Source organism: Larus michahellis, chromosome W (assembly GCF_964199755.1).
Source record: "Larus michahellis chromosome W, bLarMic1.1, whole genome shotgun sequence".
NCBI lineage: Eukaryota > Metazoa > Chordata > Aves > Charadriiformes > Laridae > Larus > Larus michahellis.
In genome coordinates this window covers 6,973,580-6,998,458 of record NC_133929.1, presented here as the reverse complement: position 1 = coordinate 6,998,458, position 24,879 = coordinate 6,973,580, and the positions used below count along the sequence as shown (strand labels likewise).

General features: G+C 42.5%; 1 protein-coding gene across 12 annotated transcripts in view; it reads right to left on the bottom strand.

Moving 5' to 3' along the window:
• LOC141735600 (erbin-like) overlaps window positions 1-24,879 on the bottom strand; it is a 169,147-nt gene that overhangs the window by 41,292 nt on the left and 102,976 nt on the right. For all 12 annotated transcript variants that reach the window (XM_074568635.1, XM_074568634.1, XM_074568636.1 and 9 more), the window contains 4 exons: window positions 24,578-24,656; window positions 23,699-23,788; window positions 8,966-9,022; window positions 640-703 (listed from right to left, as the gene is read on the bottom strand). In XM_074568635.1, coding sequence (XP_074424736.1) covers window positions 640-703; window positions 8,966-9,022; window positions 23,699-23,788; window positions 24,578-24,656 — 290 coding nt within the window. The remainder of the gene's footprint in view (window positions 1-639; window positions 704-8,965; window positions 9,023-23,698; window positions 23,789-24,577; window positions 24,657-24,879) is intronic.

Genomic DNA, 24,879 nt, shown 5'->3' with positions numbered 1-24,879 from the left:
TATACAGCGTGTCAGTATATTCTGCTATACTTCTATTTCAATTCCCTTATACAGGAAAGTACTTGTATAAGCAGAGGGATGTTAATTGATTGTAAGTGGAAGATGCATTTGACTGACATCATTAAGAGGAAACAAGCTGATCCATGTTGAAGGAAAAATCTGAGCACTTCAACTGTAAATACTATTTTGAATAATATTCAAACTTATAATTAATATAGTTTCCTTTGTATCTAAATAGTTTGTACACACTAATAAAAGTAGGTTACGCACAGCTTATACAGAACTTGCAACATTAAATACAAGATGACCAATAAATAAGTGCTTAGAATTTATTATAAGTCAAATGATTATGTTTATAATTCAAACACATATTACCATTAACTTTTTTTACCAGTGATGTAGCCACACTATACCACAGTGTTTTATTTTCAAATTGAGGAAGAACACATACTCATATTCATAAGAATATGCACATAATTTTTATAACAGGCTCTATAAAGTAGTATAAGGTATACATAATATTTGCTCAATAGCAAAACTCTTAAAGCTGATACTTACATTTTCATATTGATTAAAATAGATTAAAGGATGAAGAGAATTATAAGAGATACAAAGCCTTGTTACTTAGGCAAAACTCACCACTTCTGTGAATTCATTACTTCCTAAGTCCAGTCTCTCCAGCTGAGTCAGTCTGGACATGGTTCTGCACAGGAAGGGAATTAGATTTAAGAAAATACCAGTTAAATCCAATCTTCCTGTATTCATACAAATATATTATTTTAATCAGTATTAAGTAGTGATGCTGTTCTGTTACTGGACTGATATCTAAATAAGGTCAAATTTTCACACGCTGTTCAACTAGGCACACATTAATGATCATGCTGACTGTGACTGTCACACAAAGTACACTGCAATTCATCTACAAATTAGTTTACAAAAACTAAAGACCACTACAGTCATCCTTATGATAAAGAATAACTCTGAAGTTACTCTTCTTTTGAGTGCGTTTCACCTACAGTCATTTGAATGCTTTTCACCTCCAGTCATAATCAGCTTTCTCAGTAGCCACAAGCTGATTAACTACATGTTTTCCTCCCAAAGAAAGACCATAAAAGACCACTGTTGAATCACAGTAACCACCAACACCTTTCTCCCTCTCCAGGCTGCTGACAAAGTTGCTTCCAATGATATGGTCTGGAATCCTAATTATTCCTCTAGTCCTACAACAAATCAGATTACTCAATTGGATTTCATAACACATCAATACTCTTCAAGCCAACTTAGGGCAAAGATTAAATAAATGACTGAAATAAAGTAAAACTCATTCTTTCAAGCTGTGTTTTAGCAAAATTTTTCCTCCACTTAAATTTACTTTGGGGACCCCACAGAGAATATCTGCCACTGCACATGATTGTCTACATGATCAGTCAACAGCAGTACTACCTAAAAATATTTTCAAAGGGGCTGTGAATCCCTCATATAACATTATGTTCTGTATTTATTTAATAATAGCTTTCAGTAGAACAATCAAGTCTATAGATAGATGTTGAGTGTAAACCTTTTTGGAGATTATTTCATGAATAATATTAATAATCTCTTAACTTTCAATAAATAAGGCATTTTTCAGTAGAATGTAATTTTTGAACTGTGTATTCAGAATAACTGTAATACTTAGTGTAAGGTCTTTGAAGAACAACTGGAACTTTGAATATCTGCATAGAGCATCTTGTGCTCACGCAGATGTTTTTTAAAGATATTAGTGTTCATACTTATATTCTGATAATACAAAAGTCTCACAGTTAGCTCTTATTTAGTTTTTCCAGAATTTTATAGTATGTATACGCTTATGATTTATATTTGAAAGGTTTTGATATATTTATTGTTCTACTGAAAGCTATTATTAAATAAATACAGAACATTCCATTTCTTCTGTTTTCAAGCTATGCTAGCTAGACTGTGGGCTACTAGAGAGAGCAGTCCAAAACTTCACTGACAATCTAAATTTCAGCCTCAAAAAGCAGATTAAGGGAGATCACAGCTATGTGGGATTGAATTTGACAAATTAGTTTCAATACAGATAAATAATTATTTGGAAAAACAAACAAACAAAACAGGTAACATCAACAAAATTTTAAAAATTCAATCTGATTTAAGTGAATTTTGATGAGGCTGAATTGAAACAAAGTCAGCTGGGGCTTTTTACTGCAGTTTGAGATAAAAGGGGTTATTTTCTTTCAGTCCAACATGAACTCTTCACTTTTTATTTTAATGGTTTGGTTAAAAAAAAAAAAAAAAAATCAATCTTCCAAACAAATAAACTCCAAGGTCTGAGTGATTTTTTTTCCCCTTCCTCCTATAAACCATTCGGGGTTTAATAACCCTTTCACTGAAAGGGTTATTAAACATTGGAATAGGCTGCCCAGGGAGGTGGTGGATTCACCATCCCTGGAGGTGTTTAAAAAAAAGGTAGATGGGGCACTTAGGGACATGGTTTAGAAGTGGCTCTTGTCAGGGCAGGCTAAAGGTTGGACTCGATGATCTTAAAGGTCCCTTCCAACCTCAACAATTCTATGATTCTATGATTCTATTCAACTCCGAGGCCAAACTGTTTAGACAGCTAACTAACACCAGATTCACCGAATCTAAGCAATAATGCTCACTCCTCCCTGCTGCCAAATCACACCAGATGATACACAAATTCCACTCCAAACAAACCCAAGATCTAGGTGATACCTCCCCTTCCCATCCTGCTAGTGCTACATCCTCAATGGCTTTACGGCAACCAAAATTTGCCATTCTTGCCTCAATCTTCACTGTCTTATTTACAAATACAGCCCCAAAACACAACAAACTTACAGTTTTTCCATCAAGGGCCCTGGACTTACCATTTGGAAACAGAACAAATATCTGCAAATCTCTCAAGTATCTGCAAAATTAGTGTTATGTATTTGACAGTATAACAAAGCAACTTTACTGATTTTATGTCAGCTCCAGTGTACGTCATACATAAACAATATATTTTTCCAGTGCTTCACTATAGCAAAATGCATATTAATGTGTTTAAATTAATAAATAAAGTAGTCTCAAAAGCTTTAATCTCCCCTAATAATCTCCACTCAGTCTGTAGCCAAAGCCAGAAGGAATAAAGCAACCCAAATGGACGTGACGGAGAGACATGCAGCCGTCCAGGCAACGGGCTGCATGGAATGTCTGTCACTCTGGCAGGAGGACAGCAAAGACAGTGCCTGTGTGCGCTGCAACCAGGTAAATGATCTGCTCAGCCTGGTGGCTGAGCTTAAGGAGGAAGTGGAAAGACTGAGGAGCATTCGGGAGTGTGAAAGGGAGATTGATTGGTGGAGCCACACCCTGCCATCCTTAGGGAAAAAGCAGCAGGAGGAGGCTCCACGAGAGGTAGAGGATCCCCTGTCCTCTTGTCACCAGGCAGAAGGAGGGGAACTAGGAGAGGATGGGGGGAAATGGAAGGAGGTACCTGCTCGGGGCAGCAGGAGAGTCCCCTCCAGACCCCCCCATCCCCCCCAGGTGCCCATACAGAACAGATATGGGCCTCTGGAGATAGATGATGAGGGAGCTAAGGATGCTGATAAAGCCCCATCCAGGGAATTGTCAAAGCAACCAGCTCCACGCATTAAGACTGCTGCTGTGAAGAGCAGGAGGAGGGCAATAGTCATAGGGGGTTCCATTCTGAGGGGAACTGAGGGTCCCATATGCAGGCCGGACCCTTCCCACAGGGAGGTCTGCTGCCTCCCTGGGGCCCGTGTTAAGGATGTAACCAGGAAGCTTCCTGGCCTGATGTGGCCCTCAGATTATTACCCTCTTTTGATCTTACAGGCAGACAGTGAGGAGCTGGAGAGTAGAAGTCTGAGGGCAATGAAGAAAGATTTCAGGGCCTTGGGACGGCTTGTCAAGGGTTCGGGAGCACAAATTGTGTTCTCCTCTGCCCCTCCAGTTTTGGGGACTGACGAATGGGTGAAGAAGAAAATCAGACAGATCAACACCTGGCTCCAAAACTGGTGCTACGAGCAGGGCTTTGGGTTCAGTGATCATAGTTTGATCTGCAGGACACCAGGCCTGCTTGCTAAGAATGGGGAAACCCTATCCTGAAAGGGGAAAAGGGGACTAGGCCAAGAGTTAGCAAGGCTCATGGACAGGACTTTAAACTAGAAACGAAGGGGGAAGGGGATAAAACCAGGCCCACTAGTAATGAGCCTAGGGATAAAGGGCCAAGGATGGGGGTGAAATCGGTAGCCCAGCTCAAGTGCATCTACACGAATGCACGCAGCATGGGCAGCAAACGGGATGAGCTGGAAGCCATTGTGCAGCAGGACAGCTATGATGTAGTTGCCATCACGGAAACGTGGTGGGATGACTGTCACGACTGGAATGCTGCGATGGATGGCTATAAGCTCTTCAGAAGGGATAGGCAAGGAAGGAGAGGCGGGGGTGTGGCTCCGTACATTAGGGAATGTTTTGATTGTATAGAGCTAGATTCCAGTGATGATAAAGTCGAGTGTTTATGGGTAAGGATGAAGGGGAAGGCAAATAAGGGAGATCTTGTGCTGGGAGTATGCTAGAGACCACCCGACCAGGACGAGGAGACAGATGAAGTATTCTATAAGCGGCTGGCTGAAGTCTCGCAATTGCCAGCCCTTGTTCTGGTTGGGGACTTCAACCTGCCAGCTATCTGCTGGAAATACAACACAGCAGAGAGCAGGCAGGCTAGGAGGTTCCTCGAGTGCATGGAAGATAACTTCCTGACACAACTGGTAGGCGAGCCTACCAGGGGAGGTGCCTCGCTAGACCTACTGCTCAGAAACAGAGAAGGACTAGTGGGAGATGTGGTGGTCGGAGGCCGTCTTGGGTTTAGTGATCATGAAATGGTCAAGTTTTCAATTGGTAGTGATGTAAGGAGGGGGGTTAGCAAAACCTCCACCTTGGACTTCCGGAGGGCGGACTTTGGCCTGTTCAGGACACTGGTTGAGAGAGTCCCTTGGGAGATAGTCCTGAAGGGCAAAGGGGTCCAGGAAGGCTGGACGCCCTTCAAGAAGGAAATCTTAAAGGAGCAGGCTGTGCCCAAGTGTCGCAAGTCTAAAGGGCAGGGAAAATGGCCAGTCTGGATGAATAAGGAACTTCTGATGGGACTTAGGAATAAAAGGAGGGTTTACCACCTTTGGAAGAAGGGACAGGCAACTCAGGAGGAGTACGGAGATCTCGTTAGGTTATACAGAGAGAAAATTAGGAAGGCAAAAGCCCAGCTGGAGCTCAACTTGGCCACTAACATTAAGGACAACAAAAAAAGCTTTTATAAATACATCAACAAAAAGAGAGCCAGGGAGAATCTCCATCCCTTACTGGATGCCGGGGGGGAAAGTTGCAACCAAGGACGAGGAGAAGGCTGAGATACTTAATGCCTTCTTTGCCTCCATCTTCAATAGTCAGACCAGCTATCCCCAGGGGGTTCAGCCTCCTGAGCTGGAAGATAAGGATGGAGAGCAGAACAGCCCACCCATAATCCAGGAGGAAGTAGTCAGTGATCTGCTTCTGCACCTAGACGCACACAAGTCTATGGGGCCAGATGGGATTCACCCAAGAGTACTCGGGGAGCTGGTGGGAGAGCTCACCAAGCCTCTCTCCATCATTTATCAACAATCCTGGTCAACCAGATGACTGGAGGGTGGCTAATGTGACGCCCATCTACAAGAAGGGTCGGAAGGAGGATCCGGGGAACTACAGGCCTGTCAGCCTGACCTCGGTACCAGGAAAGATCATGGAGAGGATCATCTTGAGTGAGCTCTCACGGCAAGTGCAGGGCAGCCAAGGGATCAGGGCCAGCCAGCATGGGTTTAGGAAAGGGAGGTCCTGCTTAACCAACCTGATCTCTTTCTATGACCATGTGACCCGCTTTCTGGATGCAGGGAAGGCTGTGGACATTGCCTATCTGGACTTTGGTAAGGCCTTTGGCACCGTCCCCCACAGCATTCTCCTGGAGAAGCTGGCGAATCATGGCATAGACAAGTGTACTCTTCGCTGGGTCAAAAACTGGCTGGATGGCTGTGCCCAGAGAGTTGGGATTAATGGGGTGAAATCCTCTTGGCGGCCGGTCACCAGTGGTGTCCCTCAGGGCTCAGTTTTGGGGCCGGTTTTGTTGAATATCTTTATCAATGATCTGGATGAGGGGATTGAGTGCACCCTCAGTAAGTTTGCAGATGACACCAAACTAGGTGGGAGTGTTGACCTGCTTGAGGGTCGGAAGGCCCTACAGAGGGACCTGGACAGGCTGGATCGATGGGCCAAGGCCAACTGTATGAGGTTTAATAAGGCCAAGTGCCGGGTCCTGCATTTCAGTCACAACAATCCCAAGCAACGCTACAGGCTTGGGGAAGAGTGGCTGGAAAGCTGCCCGGCAGAAAAGGACCTGGGGGTGCTGGTGGACGGCCAGCTTAACATGAGCCAGCAGTGTGCCCAGGGGGCCAAGGTGGCCAACAGCATTCTGGCTTGTATCAGGAACAGCGTGGCCAGCAGGAGCAGGGAAGTCATCGTGCCTCTGTACTCGGCACTGGTGAGGCCCCTCACCTCGAGTACTGTGTTCAGTTCTGGGCCCCTCTGTACAGGAGGGACATTGAAGTGCTGGAGCATGTCCAGAGGAGAGCTACCAGGCTGGTGAGGGGTCTGGAGACCAGGTCATATGAGGAGAGGCTGAGGGAGCTGGGCATGTTTAGCCTGGAGAAGAGGAGGCTGAGGGGAGACCTCATTGCCCTCTACAGCTACCTGAAAGGAGGGTGGAGAGAGGTGGGTGTTGGCCTCTTCTCCCAGGTGAATAATGACAGGACCAGAGGAAATGGTATGAAGCTGCGGCAGGGGAGGTTTAGATTAGATATTAGGAGGAATTACTTTACTGAAAGAGTGGTCAGGCACTGGAACAGCCTGCCCAGGGAGGGGGTTGAGTCACCATCCCTAGAGGTGTTTAAGAAATGTCTAGATTTGGGACTTCAGGGCATGCTCTGAAGGACAGAGATTGTTGGTTGTGTGGTTTTTTTTGTTGTTTTTTTTGTGTGTGTGTGTTTGGTTGGACTCGATGATCTCAAAGGTCCTTCCTAACCATGAAGATTCTGTGACTCTTCTATGACTCTAATTGAACCATAAGAGTATCAGAAGAGTATAATAAAGGTGGCAGCTCAGCATGTACTGTATGTAGATTTTTATGGAGGTGCTGCAGAGGACATCATCATGACAGCTGCTGTTTAGTTTTTCAGCAAGGATGAAACCCTGAAAACACTGAAGTCAACAAAAAAATTCCCAGCAACTTCAACAGAAGTGTTTGGCTTAAATACATTACAGCGTTTGTTTAAGTGTCTCTTATCACTACAAGAGACCTCCATAAACTACTCTCTTTAAAATATTGCATGTAATTCATGTTATTAGTGTTAATTATGGCAATTGAGGTCAGAATAATTTTATAAATAAAATCTGTATTAGCTATAAGGTTTAATTATAGCTACTTTTCCTCAGTTGGGAGTAACTTAATTTACAGAGCTACTACCCCAAATTACATGTCCTCTCATTTTTTCTACTGAAAATTAGCAATAGCAGAAAGAGCAAAGAAGGACAGAGAGTATTTATATCACATGAATGAGTAGTATGTTTCACACTTGGAAGATTTAAATTCACGCTTTCTGATGCTATACATTTCATTCCAGATGTGAGTTTTAGCATTTTTATACACCACAGTATACTATTTAGGCACATAAAAAGAGAATTCCAATGGAACATACCCCTTGTTAATGTCTTAGGCACATAGAGTCACTAGAAAAGCTGGCTGCTGTACTTAAAGGGATGGCAACTCACACTTCAGCCTACTGCACGCAATTCTCTGCTAGCATATGAGCTGGACAGAATGAATATTGAATTGTTAATGCCTCCCCTTCTCCACCAAAACATCTGATACCAGTACCTCTCTTTACCAGTGTCTGCTGCAAGAGGAGGACCCCTTTCATTGCACACCACAACATATTCAGGACTCTACAGCTAGTTATTCACATCCCCATCTTTGGGATCTTTGTTTCTCTCTTCATTGACCTTTTATACCTCTGTTAACCCACTTAGACCTCCAGGGTCCAAGTCAGAAAATTCAGAGCATTGGTCTAGCTCATAGAAACTGCAGGAACTGCAACACCGTCAACCTGGGTTTGTTTAATGAAGCAAGTGAGAGTTGCAAGGCAGGGCTTAGAAAGGTGCTAGATTTTAAGAGATAAGTACAAATGCATTTACTGTTAAAACAAATACTATAACAATTTCCATAACTATTTTACAATTACAGAAAACACAGCTGACTAATATACTTCCATTATGTTAAAGTAGCCTGCTGCATTATAGAATACATACTGCATAACAGACACTGTGCAACACAATAAGGAGTTTTTACTTTCTTCAGCAGTGTAGTATATTAACTGGAAAAAAAAAATTGTTCACATCACGTGAATCACATTCCCTCAGTCATTCTGAGCAAGCATCTCAAACTCCACATTTGATTTAGAGATAATGCCTAAGTTTCAGGCACTCAGCCATCAGAACGATACCCAGACAGGCATCTGGGCACCAATACAATGCTGTGACCAAAAAGCATCAGACACCTCAGAATGATCATCCTGAAGCACCCACATGCTGACTTAAAAGCTTGACAGGTGTATCAGAAATACAGAGCTGGAGAGGGACAGAAAAAATTCAAAAATCTCCAAATAGGCAAGTCTCTGAATAGGAAGACCAGTGAGTCTAAAGAGAGATATAATTTCAGCACTATGAAGGGAAAGTTCCTTGTGAGAAACTTAGTCCAGTTACTTAGCTACACGTTTTAAGCTGTGATCTATTTTTCGATATGCACTACACATTATTAGTATAACTACAGAAAAAATCCTCCAAAGTATTTTAAATAAATTTCATACATACTTACTTTGGCAATATTTTTAACTGGTTTTCTCTAAGTTCCAGTATCTGGAGTTTAGTTAATCTGTAACAGAAAGGCATAAAACAAATATGACAAAAGCAATCTCAGAACTTATTTACATTGCTAAACTTCAAAAAATATCTACAAATTTGAAATATTTTTTTGTGTAAGAACACAAGTATGTTTTGTGCAGAAATCTGCATGTTATTTTAAGTTTATTTATTCATTGGGGTTTGGTTTTGGTAAAGCAGCAAACAAACTGGATCTTGCCTGCTTTTCTGCATTTGCTTAAACACAGTTGTTTTCCTTCATCCCATAGATTTTAAAGCGCTTCATTGGATTCATTATGGGTATATGTTATCGTCATATACAGAAGTACACAGGAAGTAAAACAAGAAAGGCAGAATCAGTCCACACACTTTAAGATGCTGAATTTCTAATACAGGCAATGTATCAAACCATTTTGTATAAAAAGCCTCATCACAGGAATACCTGTGGTCTTCCATATGGTAAAAACAACCTTTAAATTCATCTTGTATTTCCTTCCATATTCTCTTTCTAGTCAGTTTCTTAATCCATTTTGATATTTCTATTAGAAGGCAGTTTGACGTTTCTTTCAGTAAATCCTTGGTTGCCAGATAAACAACCTCTAGATCCCAAACTCAACTGCTTGGCTAAGATAAGTTCAAAGTAGTCTTGACATTCAAGCAATGTACCATCCCCAGTGGAATTTTTTACATTAGGATAGAAGTGACAAGACTATCTCTTTGTTAAATGAAATACAGAAACAGTTTGGTTTAAATACAGACAGGGTTGTAAAAAGAAAAGTTCTACATGTGACCCACCAATAGCCCTAATATGACACAAAATAGGTCATTACACTCCCTGACTCAAAAAGGAGTTTAGAGAACAGATCAATCTTTCCTGAAGATGCTCAAATGAGTATGTTGTAAGGACACAGACAAAATCCTTAACTCTGATTAAGTAGTAAGAACTATACTTAAAGTAAAAACAGAAAGACTGAAAACAGTATTTATTTTTTCTCAAGACATGCTCATTTTTGGATGCATTTGAAAGTAGCAATCTGCCACACCTATGAATAACCCAAGAATAACAGTCACCTTGAAATAGAGCAGAAGTCAACCTAGCCCAGCATTGCAAGCAGTACTTGTCATCTGGTAGCAACTGCTGGAGGGAAACCTCCTACCTCCAACTTCCCAAAGAAAAAAACAACCCTGTAACAATGCTGAAAGAATATCCTAATAAAAACCCAGTTCATGGTCATATCACTGCTGTCAATCTAGGACATAACTGGAAAGGACCTCCTAGCCTTCTTACCCTACTTGCATCCCAAGATATGGATCTGTGACAAAACAAAATTTGTTTGTTGAAGCACCCTCAGATTTGAATGGTCACTTTGTGCTTGGACTTCTGAACCCAAGAACTGGATTACAAAGGGGCAAGTCTCACACTTCAAGTGAATAACTGCCTTCACTAGAAGATACTTCTGTGGCATCTTGTGGCTTGCACGGCACCTAGATTATGCTCAAGGGTACACCGGACGTATAGGAAACATTTTCCCATAATTATTTACTATCTTAGTCTGCTGCAGGACTTTCTCAATTCCTTGCATTTTCTGCAACCAGGCAGGAGTCTTGCCTAGCAGCACCTCTATTTTAACATCAAGGCAATTATTTTTTCATATTGAGAAGATACCACATTTTCCTATGCACCAATACACGAGCAGCAACTGGGATCCCATGATAATAGCAAAACATCGGAAATATCAAACCAGATTCTACAGACTTTTATCTCTGCATTTTACTAACATTGTCTTATAACATTAACTTCTGTTTCCCAAGGCTTTAAATGTTCATGTTACCCACTGTAAACCTCCCTCCCAGATTCATTGCAGACTTAAGATAGTATGCAACAGCAGGAGGTTTATTGTTACATCTTTAGTATCGGGGATTCTCAAAATCTGACAAACAGAATGGACAGTCTTCTCTAGAAGGGAGGAATAGTAGTCCTTTCTCTTTGGAGACTGCAGGTGTTGCTCTTTATAGTCCTAATGATGAACTTAAAACATCAACAGCAGAACTGTAGCTCTTGGCCACTTTAGGTATTAGATCATCCCCATTACCAGCTCAGATTAGGGGCAGCCTCTGAAAAGATAACCAAGTTCAAGAACTCTGAAGAACAAGGAAGATCTGCCTAATAAGATACCAATTCTTCACATTAATAAGAAATTATTCCCCACCACCACCTTTCTGATGCATCCCACAACTCCAGATGCCTGCTCAGCTTCTTACAGTTTTGTATAGCAGGGCTCTTTTAAACACCAGTTTAAAAATAAAGTAGCACATTCAATCAGCTCCAAACCCCTTTATTTTGAGAAGGCTTCAACATTCAAACACTGCATTAGGCTCCAGTTGGTGTTTTGCTTTGGTGACACGGAAAACAGCTAGATAGTTTGTAGTCTTTCTTCACAACAGGTGTATGCAGTCAAATTTCTCAGTTAAAAGCAGTAGAAACAAACCTCCATTCATATACTAAACTATATATATGCATGCCCACACTTTGTTGACTTTAGCCAGAACTCACTGTACTATACTTCTAATAAGCTAATTCTGTAAACTTAAAGACTGCCTTGGGTGATAGAAAGGTTCATAGCTTTGTGACCTTGTTTCATGTTCTACTCTCTCCAGCTAACTCTAAGAGACTGGAGATAAAAATCTCTAAGTTCTTATGTGTAGAGCTACACAGAGGCTACTAGGGAAACATTTTCAACCTCTCCTGGCTGGGAGATACAGGATGCATCTAAACTAGCAATTTTCTTGCTGTAATTGATGAGAAATATTGGCCTGAAGCAGTTGTCACTTCTTCCATTATGACTGGGAGGGTTAATTCAAGTTTAATATAATAGTACACATCAAATACTCAGCCTATCTGCTCTTTAAATTGCTGGTGTGAACGCCCATGCTAAGCATCTGAATTGCTATAACAGAACTGAAAAACTAGGGTTTAATTCAGAAAAGAAATACAGACAGAGAATTAGTTCACCAATACTAAAGGAAAAATAAAAGCCATAGTGACAGAATGTATATTTCCTCTGACATTCTATCACAAAGATTTGTTATACTCATCCAGAAACATTTAATTTCTCAACTGTAAAAACCCACAACCACAGAAATATTTACACATCACCTAAATACAAAGCTATAAGGGAGTATTATTCAACTTTAAGTATACCTGGTGTAATGGTCTCAACAAAATTATTGTTGCAGGACTGTTATTTTATGTAACTAACAACTTACTTTTAAAATGTAGCTCAACTTTTATTAAAAACAAAATCTCTACATGAACACTTTGCCAGGATAAGATCAATATTCTTCCTAAGTCTGATTTCTTTAACTATACAATCTGTAAAAATGTAGAAGAAATATATAGCAGGTATACTTAGAAACTCACTGTTCAACAGCAGTTATTCCTTGTAAAGCTAAAAATATTTCAGAGAGATATTCTTTATTTTTCACCTCCCTTGCAGTTTTGCTAATGCAGAAATATTTTTTTAAAAAAATCATAACTAAAATATAAAGGCAAGAGGACTGAAATACATGCATCCTATAGCAGGCTGCAAAAGTTTCAGCAAAACTGCATATATTTAACTAAGTCACAAATTTGATCATCATTGTACATTTATGTAAAAAGATAACCCAAAGCAGATACTACTAAAAATATCTACTACTGCAAATACTACTGTCAAACTGTTGAGAAACAAGATTAAAAGTAAATTCATTGCAACATCACAGTAAAAAGTCTCTGGAAGCAATACTCCACTATAGACAATATTCTCTTAAACACCCATCAGTAAATAATGTTTCCCTTTTAAAGTCCTGTCTCAACATTAGCATGCAGTGAGCTTCAAGTTTAGAATGCTCTGCTTATATATTTGTATATTTAAATGCAAATATACATGGTGTATTTAGATACAACAGATATGGTTTTCCTCCATAAGCACAAGCAATTCTAAGACTTCTGTGCACTGGCATTGTAAGAAAAATCAAAGTACTGTTTTTGCAGAGGAACAGCTTGGCCAGTCTGCAATGATGTAGCTAGAGAATGATTAACAACACAAAGGCTGATCAGGAGACATGCAAGAATGCTCATCCCTTAGACAAAGGAGAAACCAGTCTATGCCGGATCGGTAGTTTAACGGGGGGATGAACATTTAACTGAGACCAGCTACCCTGGGCAATAATACCAAAAAAGGGAAGAAATAAGCAGGTGAAGTAAGGGGTTTAGGAGGGGTGATGGGGAGAAGTAAACAGAGGCGGAGCGAATGGAAGTAGTTTTAGGCGAATCGGATAGGCTGTAAACCCTGGAGTACCTAGCCAATGGGGAAACAGGGGAGGGAAATTTCAGCTGGGGACAGGAAATAAAAAGAAGTTATTTCAGGACCTCAGGTGTGCCTACCTGCTAGGTCACCCGTTCTTGCAAGAATGTCTAAATAAAATGTGCTTCGTATTGATCGCTGCCTGAGATGTTGTTATTGGATAAGGAGTGTTTATCACAGCATAAAGGCTAATTCTAGGATCTGGGCCAATATTAATGCATTCAAATTAGAATTTGGGAGTGGAGGGAAAAAAACACACTTTATTACCTCAGAATTCCAAAGGAACTAGCACATTTAATCAAAAGTCTGTTGAATTTTAATAAGTCTAACAGGTTGGACTGGTACAACATCACTGAAGGACAGCAAGTATGTAATACTCATAAAGAAGAGAAAAAAAGATTGGAAAACCTTGACCTCAATATTACATAAAGCTTTAGCACAAATTTTGAAGGAGAGAATAAAACATAGAGGTAAATGTAATTAAAAGCTGCATGGATATACTAAAAGTAGTTTACATTACACAAAGTTTTCTCTCCTAGGCATCAGGCTGAATATTACTGACAGGTGCTCAAAGACCCATTTTGGGACTATCCTATTCAATATTTTTTAACAGCAATCTTAAAGGACAGGAAAAATGTTTAAGTTGGCTGATGGCACAAAAGACAGTCACAGACAATACAGAGAATTATTAGGACACTGTAGTGGAAAAAATTGTACAACCTTAAGGACTGAAAAAAAATAGGAAAGGGACAAGATGCCACAGTACTAAGTCAAGTACTGATGACTCTACAAGGAAATCATAAGTCATTTCTAACTGAGCTGTCCAATGCATTAGTCAATCGTGGGAAATGACACTAGGCAGCTGCAAAAGGGTCTAGTGGAATACTAGATTGTAACTGCAGACATTTCCAAGAGAAACAAGAAGATAAACATTGTACAAGCCATGAGGAGAACTCAATTTGAATTCTAAATATAGCTACATAAGCTGTCATCCTCTCTCCAAAAAAAAAAAATAATAAAAAAACATTAAAACTGAAACTAGTTACAAGATCTATTAACATAACCAGGCACAAAGGAAAACCTGCCATACCAGAGGGAAATATTTTTGTTTAGTCTAACAAATTAAAAGAGGTATATGGAAACACCATAAAAACAGCAGGTGAGAGAATGGGGGACGACACTTATGAGGACAGCAATTAAACTGTGGAACAAATGAATATAAGTCAGAGAGAAACTGATGTGGGAAACCAGGTTTCTAACCTGAACTGGTAGAACAGAGTTCTACAGTTGCCAGTAAAAGCAAGCAACAAAACTCAGTTACTTCATTTGTTCCCATGTAATGAAGAGTAATAGCTATAAAGCCATATACGAAAGAAATGATGCACCAAATTGAAAGAAGTTGAAGGCTTGTCCTGGATGGGAATAACTAACAATGCACTAAATATCTCAAAAGCTTCTACCAGAGCTTTTTCTCATATTCCAAAGTAAAAGTTGTATATCAGACCATTTGCACTAGCAAGTGTTTATAACTAGTTGTTAAAACTGTGGGGTGGCAGTGGCAGAGCAGTCTGATCACTTACAAAACAGAAGTAATCAATGTCAAAGGGATCTGAACCATACTTTGAAATGATGTTACCAAATTCATTGTTTTGTAATTCATTTGATCTAACCATTATCTTCCTATAGAATAGTATTTATTCTGTGCAATACAGTGCAATTAAGCAGGTAAACTTACATAAATACTTTAAATTCATTTAAAAACAACTGATGAGAAAAGTTTTAATTTCAGTATCATTCTCCTGACTGCAAGGTAGGATATTGCAAGTCACTATTTATATTTCAAAAACCAAGGCCGAATTCTTCATAGCTATTAAAGAGAAACACTACACCAGAGAAGTAGCTTTCAAGTTGCCTTCAGTAACTGATTTATTCTTAAGCAGTTAGTAATTAATGACTTCACCATTTACCTAACCATTAAGCATTACAGAAGAGGACAGTGATGAAGAAAAAAATATAATTAAGATGCTTTTTTTAACTACCTGTAAGATTAACTTCTTAGAAGATCTACTGTGTGTACTGGGTCTGGCTGGGATGGAGTCAACTTTCCCCATAGCAGCCCTCATAGTGCTGTGCTTTGTATTGGTAGCTAGAAAGGTGTTGATAACAGTTGCTCACACAGCATCAAGGCTGTCTCTCCAACATTTCCCTCCCCCTCCCCCCCAAAGTGGGGGTGGGCAAGATCTTGGGAGGGGACATAGCCAGGACAGCTGACCCAAACTGACCAAAGGGATATTCCATACCATATGACATCTGCTCAGCAATAAAAGCTAAGAGGAAGGGGGGGGGGCATTCATTATTAAGGCGTTTGTCATCTGGAACAACCACTACATGTACTGAAGCCCTTCTTCCCAGAAAGTGGCTGGACATTGCCTGCTGATGGGAAGTAGAGGAAAAAATATTTTGTTTTCCTTTGTATCTGTGCACAGCCTCTGCTTTTGCTTTATTAAACTGCCTTTATCTTGACCCAGGAGTTCTTTTCCATCTTATTTTCTTCCCCACAATCCTGCTGAGGAGGGGAGTGACAGAGTGGCTTGGTGGGCACCTGGCAGCCAGCCAAGGTCAACCCACCACAGTCCTTTTTGGCACCCAACATGGGGCACTAGACAATGGCAGTTTTGTATTAAGCATGGTATAGCTATAGTAGTTATTAAGTGGCAAGCTTCTGTGTGGGTCATGGAGTTTGATGGCTGCCCTGCTCATCTCTTTATTTTGCTGAGCTTGGGAACATGTTAATACAAACAATGGCTATGTGCTGCTTTGCCCTGGCATTGATGCCCTTACTGTGCTGGGGGACCTGTCTTGTGGAGAGGATGAGGGAATACACCTCCCTCTTCCTATCCAGGTTTGATGTGAGTGGTTTTATTACGCAGGCTCCTGAGGTCCTTGTTCACCCTTACGTGAGCTCTTTAATACTACTAATTAACACTGCTGGCATACTGTGGGGTTTGTGCATTCTGGTGTCGTCCAGATGTAAGAGAAGACAACTTTTGGGTGAGGCGATACTGAAACGTGCCCCAAGGTGGCCGGTCCCTGGGTGGCAGGGTGTGTGGAAGGATTTGGGCACGTGCCTAGGGTGGTTATCACCTCCCATAGACTGGGATTTTACACCTGAACAGGCAAGTAACCCTGGCAAACTGACACGCCACCTGATAGAAGGGTGCCTTGCCTACCCCAATGAAAACCAGCAGCTTCTAGCACTGTACTGGGGCTTGGCCTGTGCCTACTGAGCACTACGGTTCAGTACTATCAGAGGACTGTGGTTGAGGCAGGGACCCAAACCACCTCTAAGAATGCCTTGACTGAAACCAGGGTGCAAACTACATCTGAGGACATGACAGTCGAGATAGGGACCAAAACTGCATCTGAGGACACCATGGTTGAGGTAGGGACCCTAACAACAACAACTACAGTAATTGCTCCAGTAGTGAAAAAGAAACAGAGGACAAGGACGTCAAGGGGTCCATGTTATCCATTAGTAAGGGAGGAGGAAGAAGAGGAAGAGTTTGATCAAGAAGCTGGTCCTTTGGTGTCATGGGTTAATCCCAGATGGCAACTAAGCACCACACAGCCGCTTGTTCACTCCCCCATGATAGGATGGGGGAGAAAATCAGAAGGGTAGAAGTGAGAAAACTCGTGGGTTGAGATAAAGACAGTTTAATAGGGAAAGCGATAGCTGTGCATGCAAGCCAAGGAAAATAAGCAATTCATAGAATCATAGAATCGTCTAGGTTGGAAGGGACCTTTAAGATCATCGAGTCCAACCATTAACCTAACACTGCCAAAGCCACCACTAAACCATGTCCCTAAGCGCAATGTCTACCCATCTTTTAAATACCTCCAGGGATGGTGATTCCACCACTTCCCTGGGCAGCCTGTTCCAATGCTTGACAACTCTTTTGGCGAAGAAATTTTTCCTAATATCCAATCTAAACCTCCCCTGGCACAACTTGAGGCCATTTCCTCTTGTCCTATCGCTTATTACTTGGGAGAAGAGACCAACACCCACCTCCCTACAACCTCCTCTCAGGTAGTTGTAGAGAGCAATACAGTCTCCCCTCAGCCTCCTTTTCTCCAGGCTAAACAACCCCAGTTCCCTCAGTCGCTCCTCATAAGACTTGTGCTCCAGACTCCTCACCAGCTTTGTTGCCCTTCTCTGGACGCTCTCTGGCACCTCAATGCCTTTCTTGTAGTGAGGGGCCCAAAACCAAACACAGTACTCGAGGTGGGGCCTCAATAGTGCCGAGTACAGGGGGACAATCACCTCCCTAGTCCTGCTTGCCACAGGCCAGGATACTGTTGGTCTTCTTGGCCACCTGGGCACACTGCTGGCTCACATTCATCTGGCTGTCTACCAATACCCCCAGGTCCTTTTCTGCTGGGCAGCTTTCCAGCCACTCTTCCCCAAGCCTGTAGCGATGCATGGAGTTGTTGCGACCCAAGTGCATGATCCAGCACTTGGCCTTGCTGAACCTCATACCATTGGCCTTGGCCCATCGATCCAGCCCATCCAGATCCCTCTGTAGAGCCTTCCTACCCTCAAGCAGGCTGACACTCCCACCTAACTTGGTATCATCTGCAAACTTACTGAGGGTACACTCGATCCCCTCTTCCAGGTCGTTGATAAGGATATTAAATGGAAAAGGCCCCCAGTACTGAGCCCTGGGGAACACCATTTGTGACCGGCCACCAACTGGATTTAACTCCATTCACCACTACTCTTTGGGCCCCGCCCTCCAGCCAGTTTTTTACCCAGCGAAGTGTACACCCATCCAAGTCATGAGCAGCCAGTTTCTTTAGAATGCTGTGGGAAATGGTGTCAAAGGCTTTACTAAAGTCCAGGTAAGCAACATCCACAGCCTTTCCCTCATCCACCAAGCAGGTCACCTTATCATAGAAGGAGATCAGGTTCGTCAAGCAGGACCTGCCTTTCATGAACCCATGCTGACCGGGCCTGATCACCTGGTTGTCCTTCATGTGCCACATAATGGCACTCAAGATATTCTGTTCCATGACCTTCCCAGGCACCGAGGTCAGACTGACAGGCCTGTAGTTCCCTGTATCATCCCTCTGGCCCTTCTTGTGGATGGGCGTCACATTTGCTAACCTCCAGTCAACTGGGACCACCCTGGTTAGCCAGGACTGCTGGTAAATGATGGAAAGTGGCTTGGTGAGCACTTCTGCCAGCTCCCTCAGTACCCTCGGGTGGATCCCATCTGGCCCCATAGACCTGTGTGCGTCTAAGTGCTGTAGCAGCTCCCTCACCATTTCCCCTTGGATTATGGGGGCCTCATTCTGCACCCTGCCCCTAGCTATTAGGTCAGGGGTCTGGGTACTCAGGGAGCAACTGGTCCTACTACTAAAGACTGAGACAAAGAAGGCATTAAGTACCTCAGCCTTTTCCTCATCCTTGGTCACAATGTTCCCCCCTGTCTAATAAAGGATGGAGATTCTCCTGAGTCCTCCTTTTATTGCTAATGTGTTTTTTTTTATTGTCCTTAAAAATAGAAGCCAGATTAAGTTCTAGTTGGGCTTTGGCCTTTCTAATTTTCTCCCTACATAGCCTCACAACATCTTTGCAGCCTTCCTGAGTGGCCTGCCCCTTCTTCCAAAGACCATAAACTCTCCTTTTTTTCCCTGAATTGCAATCATAGCTCTCTGTTCATCCAGGACAGTCTTTTTCCCTGACATCTTGTTTTTCGGCACATGGGGATGGCCTGCTCCTGTGCCTTTAAGCTTTCCTTCTTGAAGAACGTCCAGCCTTCCTGGACTCCTAAAGGACTCTGTGAACCAGGCTCCTGAAAAGACCAAAGTCTGCCCTCTGGAAGTCCATGGTGGCAGTTCTGCTGACCCCCTTCCTTGCTTCTCCAAGAAGTGAAAACTATCATTTCATGATCGCTATGTCCAAGAGGGCCTCCAACTGTCACATCCCCCATGAGTCCTTCTCTGTTCACAAACAGCAGGTCCAGCAGGGCACCTTCCCTTGTTGGTTCCCTCACCAGCTGTGTCAGGAAGTTATCCTCAACACACTCCAGGAACCTCCTAGACTGTTCCCTCTCAGCTGTATTGTATTCCCAGCAGACATCTGGTAAGTTGAAGTCCCCCACGAGGACAAGGGATAGCAATCTTGAGACTTCTCCCAGCTGCTTATAGATTGTTATCTGTCTCTTCATCCTGGTTGGATGGTCTATAACAGACTCCCACCATGATATCTGCCTTGTTGGCCCTCCCCCAATTCTTACCCATAAACACTCAACCCTATTGTCACCATCATTAAGTTCTAGATATTCATAACACTCCCTAACATACAGGGCCACCCCACTGCTTCTCCTTCCTTGCCTATCCCTTCTGAAGAGTGAATAGTCATCCATTGCAGCATTCCAGTGCTACTTCGCTACTTCCCATCGGCAGGCAGGTGTTCAGCCATCTCCAAGAAAGCAGGGCTCCATCATGTGTAACAGTTACTTGGGAAGACAAACACCATAACTTCAAATGTCCCCCCTTCCTTCTTCTTTCCCCAGCTTTTTATTGCTGAGCATGACGTCATATGGCATGGAATATCCCTTTGGTCAGTTGGGGGTCAGCTGTCCCAACTGTGTCCTCTCCCAACTTCTTGTGCACCCCCAGCCTACTCGCTGGTGGGGTGGTGTGAGAAACAGAAAAGGCCTTGACTCTGTGTAAGCGCTGCTCAGCAATAACTTAAACATCCCTGTATTATCAACACTGTTTTCATCACAAATCCAAAACATAGCCTCATACTACCTACTATGGAGAAAATTAACTCTATCCCAATCAAAACCAGCACATTTGGCAAAGAAATTGGAGGAAGCAGTGAGAGAATTCAGACAAGAAGTGGAAACTACCCTGTCCCTGACCTCATCAGAACTTCAAGACATGCAGAAAGATTACAGCCACCAGCCAGGTGAGCGGATTGCTGCCTGGCTGCTCTGATGCTGGGATAACAGGGCCGACAGTCAGCAATTTGAAGGTAAGGAAGCCCAACAGCTGGGATCCCTTGCTAGAAACCAGGGAATTGAGAGAGGAATTGGAAAAGAGGCAGCAACTTGCAGTCTCTGTAGATGGCTCCTCTCAAATGTGAGGACGAGATATAACCAGTCAAGGAAGATCTTGTGAACTCCTCAGGAAAGTGGACTACCGCGGACGAAGGCATCCAGTACCTGAGAGAATTAGTGGTGCTGGAAGTCATCTACAGTGATCTAGACAATGATGAGGTCTCCAAAGATACAGAGGATGTCCTGTGCATACAGGCCATGTGGAGGAAGGTGGTTCAAAGTGCACATCAGACCCACAGAAGTATAAGGCTTTGGTAGACACTGGTGCACAGTGTATGCTGGTACCATCAGGGTATAGAGGCACAGAACCCATCTGGATCTCTGGAGTGACAGGGGGATGCCAAGAATTGTCTGTATTGGCGGCTGAGGTGAGCTTAACAGGGAACAAGTGGGAACAGCACCCCATTGTGACCGGCCCAGAGGTCCCTTGTATCCTTGATATAAACTACCTCAGGAGAGGGTACTTCAAGGACCCAAAGGGGTACTGATGGGCTTTTGGTGTAGCCACTGTGAACACAGAGAAGATCAAATAGCTATCATCTACTCTGCCCAGCCTCTCAGAAGATCCCTTCATTGTGGGATTGCTGCAAGTTGAAGAACAGCAGGTGCCAATTGCTACCAGGACAGTTCACCAGCAGCAATATCGCACAAATGGAGACTCCCTAGCTCCCATCCATGAGCTGATTCATCAACTGGAGAGCCAAGGAGAATGATCAGCAAGACTCACTCACCTTTTAACACTCCCATATGGCCAGCGCAAAAGTCTGATGGGGGGTGGAGATTAACAGTAGACTATCATGGCCTGAACGAACTGACGCCACCACTGAGTGCTGCTGTACCAGACATGCTAGAGCTCCAATATGAACTGAAGTCAAAGGCAGATAAGTGGTATGCTACACTGACATTGCCAATGCATTTTGTTCAATTCCTTTGGTAGCAGAGTGCAGGCCACAGTTTGCTTTCACATGGAGGGGTATCCAATACACCTGGAATTGACTGCCCCAGGGGTGGAAGCACAGCCCTACCATTCGTCATGGACTAATCCAAACTTCATTGGAACAGGGTGATGCCCCTGAACATCTACAGTACATCACTGACATCATCATGTGGGGAAACAAGGCAGAAGAAGTGTTTGAGAAGGGGAAAAGAGTGATTCAGGTTCTTCTGAAACCTGTTTTTGCCATAAGAAGAAGCAAGGTCAAAGGACCTGCACAGGAGATGCAGTTCTTGGGAAAAAAATGGCATGATGGATGCCATCATGTCCCTCTGGATGTGGTCAACAAGATAGCAACTATGTTTCCACCAGCTAACAAGAAGGAAACACAAGCTTTCCTAGGCCTTGTGGGATTCTGGAGAATGCATATTCCAGGTTATAGTCAAGCTTGTGAGCCCTCTCTATCGAGTAACACGAAAGAACTATTTTGAGCGGGGCTTTGAGCAACAACAAGCCTTTGAGCAGATCACACGGGACATAGCTTGTGCGGTAGTTCTTGGGCCTGTCCAGACAGGACCGGCTGTGCAAAATGTGCTCTACATTGCAGCTGGGCAGCATGGTCTCACCCGGAGCCTCTGGCAGAAAACAGCAGGAGAAACCTGAGGTCGACCATTAGGGTTTTGGAGCCAGGGGGTATCGAGGATCAGAAGCCCACTACACCCCAACTGAAAAAGAGATACTAGCAGCATATGAGGGGGTTCAAGCTGCTTCAGAAGTTGTTGGTACAGAAGCATATCTCCTCTTGCACCGCGATTGTCCATGCTACACTGGATGTTCAAAGGAAACATCCCCTCTACACATCACGTAACCAGCACTACATGGAGTAAGTGGGTAGCGTTCATCACACAATGAGCTCAACTGGGGAAACCCAACTGCCCAGGAATACTGGAAGAGATCATGGACTGGCCAGAAGGCAGAGATTTTGGAGCATCTCCTGAGGAGGTGGCTCGTGTCCAAGAGGAACCACCATATAATCAGTTAACAGAAGATAAAAGGCATTATGCTTTTTTTACTGATGGATCCTGTTGTGTGGTGGGAAACTATCGGAAGTGGAAAGCTGCTGTGTGGAGTCCCACACAACAAGTCGTTGAAGCTGCTGAAGGAGAAGGTGAGTCAAGTCAGTTTGCAGAAGTGAAAGCCATCCAACTAGCCCCAGAGATTGTTGAACGAGAAAAGTGGCCAGTACTCTCTCTCTATACTGACTCCTGGATGGTGGCTAATGCTCTATGGGGGTGGCTACAGCAGTGGAAGATGACCAATTGGCAGCACAGGAGTAAACCTATCTGGGCTGCTGCATTGTGGCAGGACATCGCTGCCCGAGTAGAAAACATCACTCTAAAGGTACGTCACGTAGATGTTCACATGCCCAAAAGCTGCACCACTGAAGAGCATTGAAACAATGAACAGGTAGGCAAGGCTGTCAAAATTGAAGCAGCTCAGGTGGACCTGGACCGGGAGTGTAAGGGTGAGGTATTTGTAGCTCAATGGGCCCACGAAACATCGGGACATCTAGGGAGAGGTGCAACACGCAGGTGGGCTCATGATCGAGGGGTGGACCTGACCATGGAGGCCATCAGACAGGTCACTCATTAATGTGAAACATGTGCCGCAATCAAGCAAGCCACACAAGTAAAGTCTCCCTGGAATAGAGGGCGGTGGCTGGGTTCTTCCTTTTAGCAATATTATCTTTTTACTTTTTCTCCCAAGGTTTAATCCATTTTAAAGAGGTAGGTGTTTAGCATTTGTCTCTTATTTAAGCTATTACACAGAACAATTTTGCTCAGTCAGCACACCATAAACATGCTGTCTCTCAGAGATTCCTGACAACAAGGCACTTGGGAATTATAGATGCGCATGAAGGAATCTGTGCATCCAGGAGAGGACAAGTAGAATTACAGATGTCCTTATTTCCTCCACTCCAATTACTAAATGATAACCAGGCCATATTTCAGAAATACTAGTCTCACATATTTATCAGACTTGCGTTGTAGAAGCAACAAGCATTCTGTCTGTCCTTCAAAAGTCCTGTTTAAAGAATGGTGATAAAGATTTGGTGGTTTTGTTGGTTTTGTTTTTTTTTAACTAATATGTGGCATAAATGGATCGGTAATGCACACTTCTTCCCCTCCTCCAGTTCACACTTTGCTTAAGAAGCAGCAGAAGCTGCTCTGCATAAATTTAAAACCAAATATAGATACTAAGTTTCAAATTCAACTTACCTGCCAAAGTTCGCTGGCAAAAACTCAAGAAAAGCATCATTCAGATACAGCTGCGTTAGGTTTAACAGTTGGGAAAATCCATCCGGAAGCCTATATAGAAATAAAATAATATAGTGCCTTTGTTTCAATTATATTCAAGGCATTAAGTCATATTTTCTTAAACAACAGTATAGTATTGAAGTCCTACATATTGATAACATTAAAATAAGGTGTTACCAGAATTTCTACAAAATTGCACTAGATACCTGTTCACTATAAAAATAATTTTGAAACTAATTTTAAGCATTGAGGACAATATCTACAGGTAATAAAAACTATAAACAACAAATGTAGTCTTGCTATGTATTTGTGATCTCCTGACACCTAATGTAGAGGAGGCATTCATTAGAGAAGATAAATTAAAACCTATGCAACACCTTTTCTTCCTCCAGAAGAGTTACCTCACACAAAGTTTATATCTCTGGCAGTGCTACTTCCAGCAAATTAATTTTGTCACTATAGAAGGTGACAGGGAAATCTACTCATATAAGCTGAGTTTGGAAAAAAACAGTAATACAGGCTTTAGAGTAAAATTAATTATTGTTATTAAGAAACAAAACTCTCTGCGCATTTTTCTAACTTCACACAGAAGTGATAGACCTAAAGCTGAGAAAGCCACATGGTATGTAATGTAGGATTGCTCACATAGCCTATTAACTTGTGCAAAATATTTTACTGACATAGCTATACTGTATCGCAGCGCAATGACATTAATGAAGATTCTCAGGTAACTGTACTCCTTGTCTCCAAAAGCTGGCTCACGAAAAGTTGTCTGGGGCATGTTTGAGACTCAGCAGTGTTTGCATAAAATACAAAACATGACAAAAATGACAAACTTACTTTGAAATTGGATTTACACTGGCCTCAACAACTGCCAAGACTTTACAATTTTTTATATTTTCTGGAAACTCCTGTATGCCTGAAAGATACAGGGAGAGGTAGGGAAACATTAATTTAGCAACTAGTCAACTGGTTCTCTGTTATTTCATTTTAGATACAATTTTCATTAAAAAAACCACTCTTACACGATATCAATTATTTTACTATTTATTCCTAAAGCATTTCATACTGCCACTTAGCAGGCAGCTCAAACAGCATTATAGACACACAGTGCACTAACATTTCCCACTGCTCATTACCAA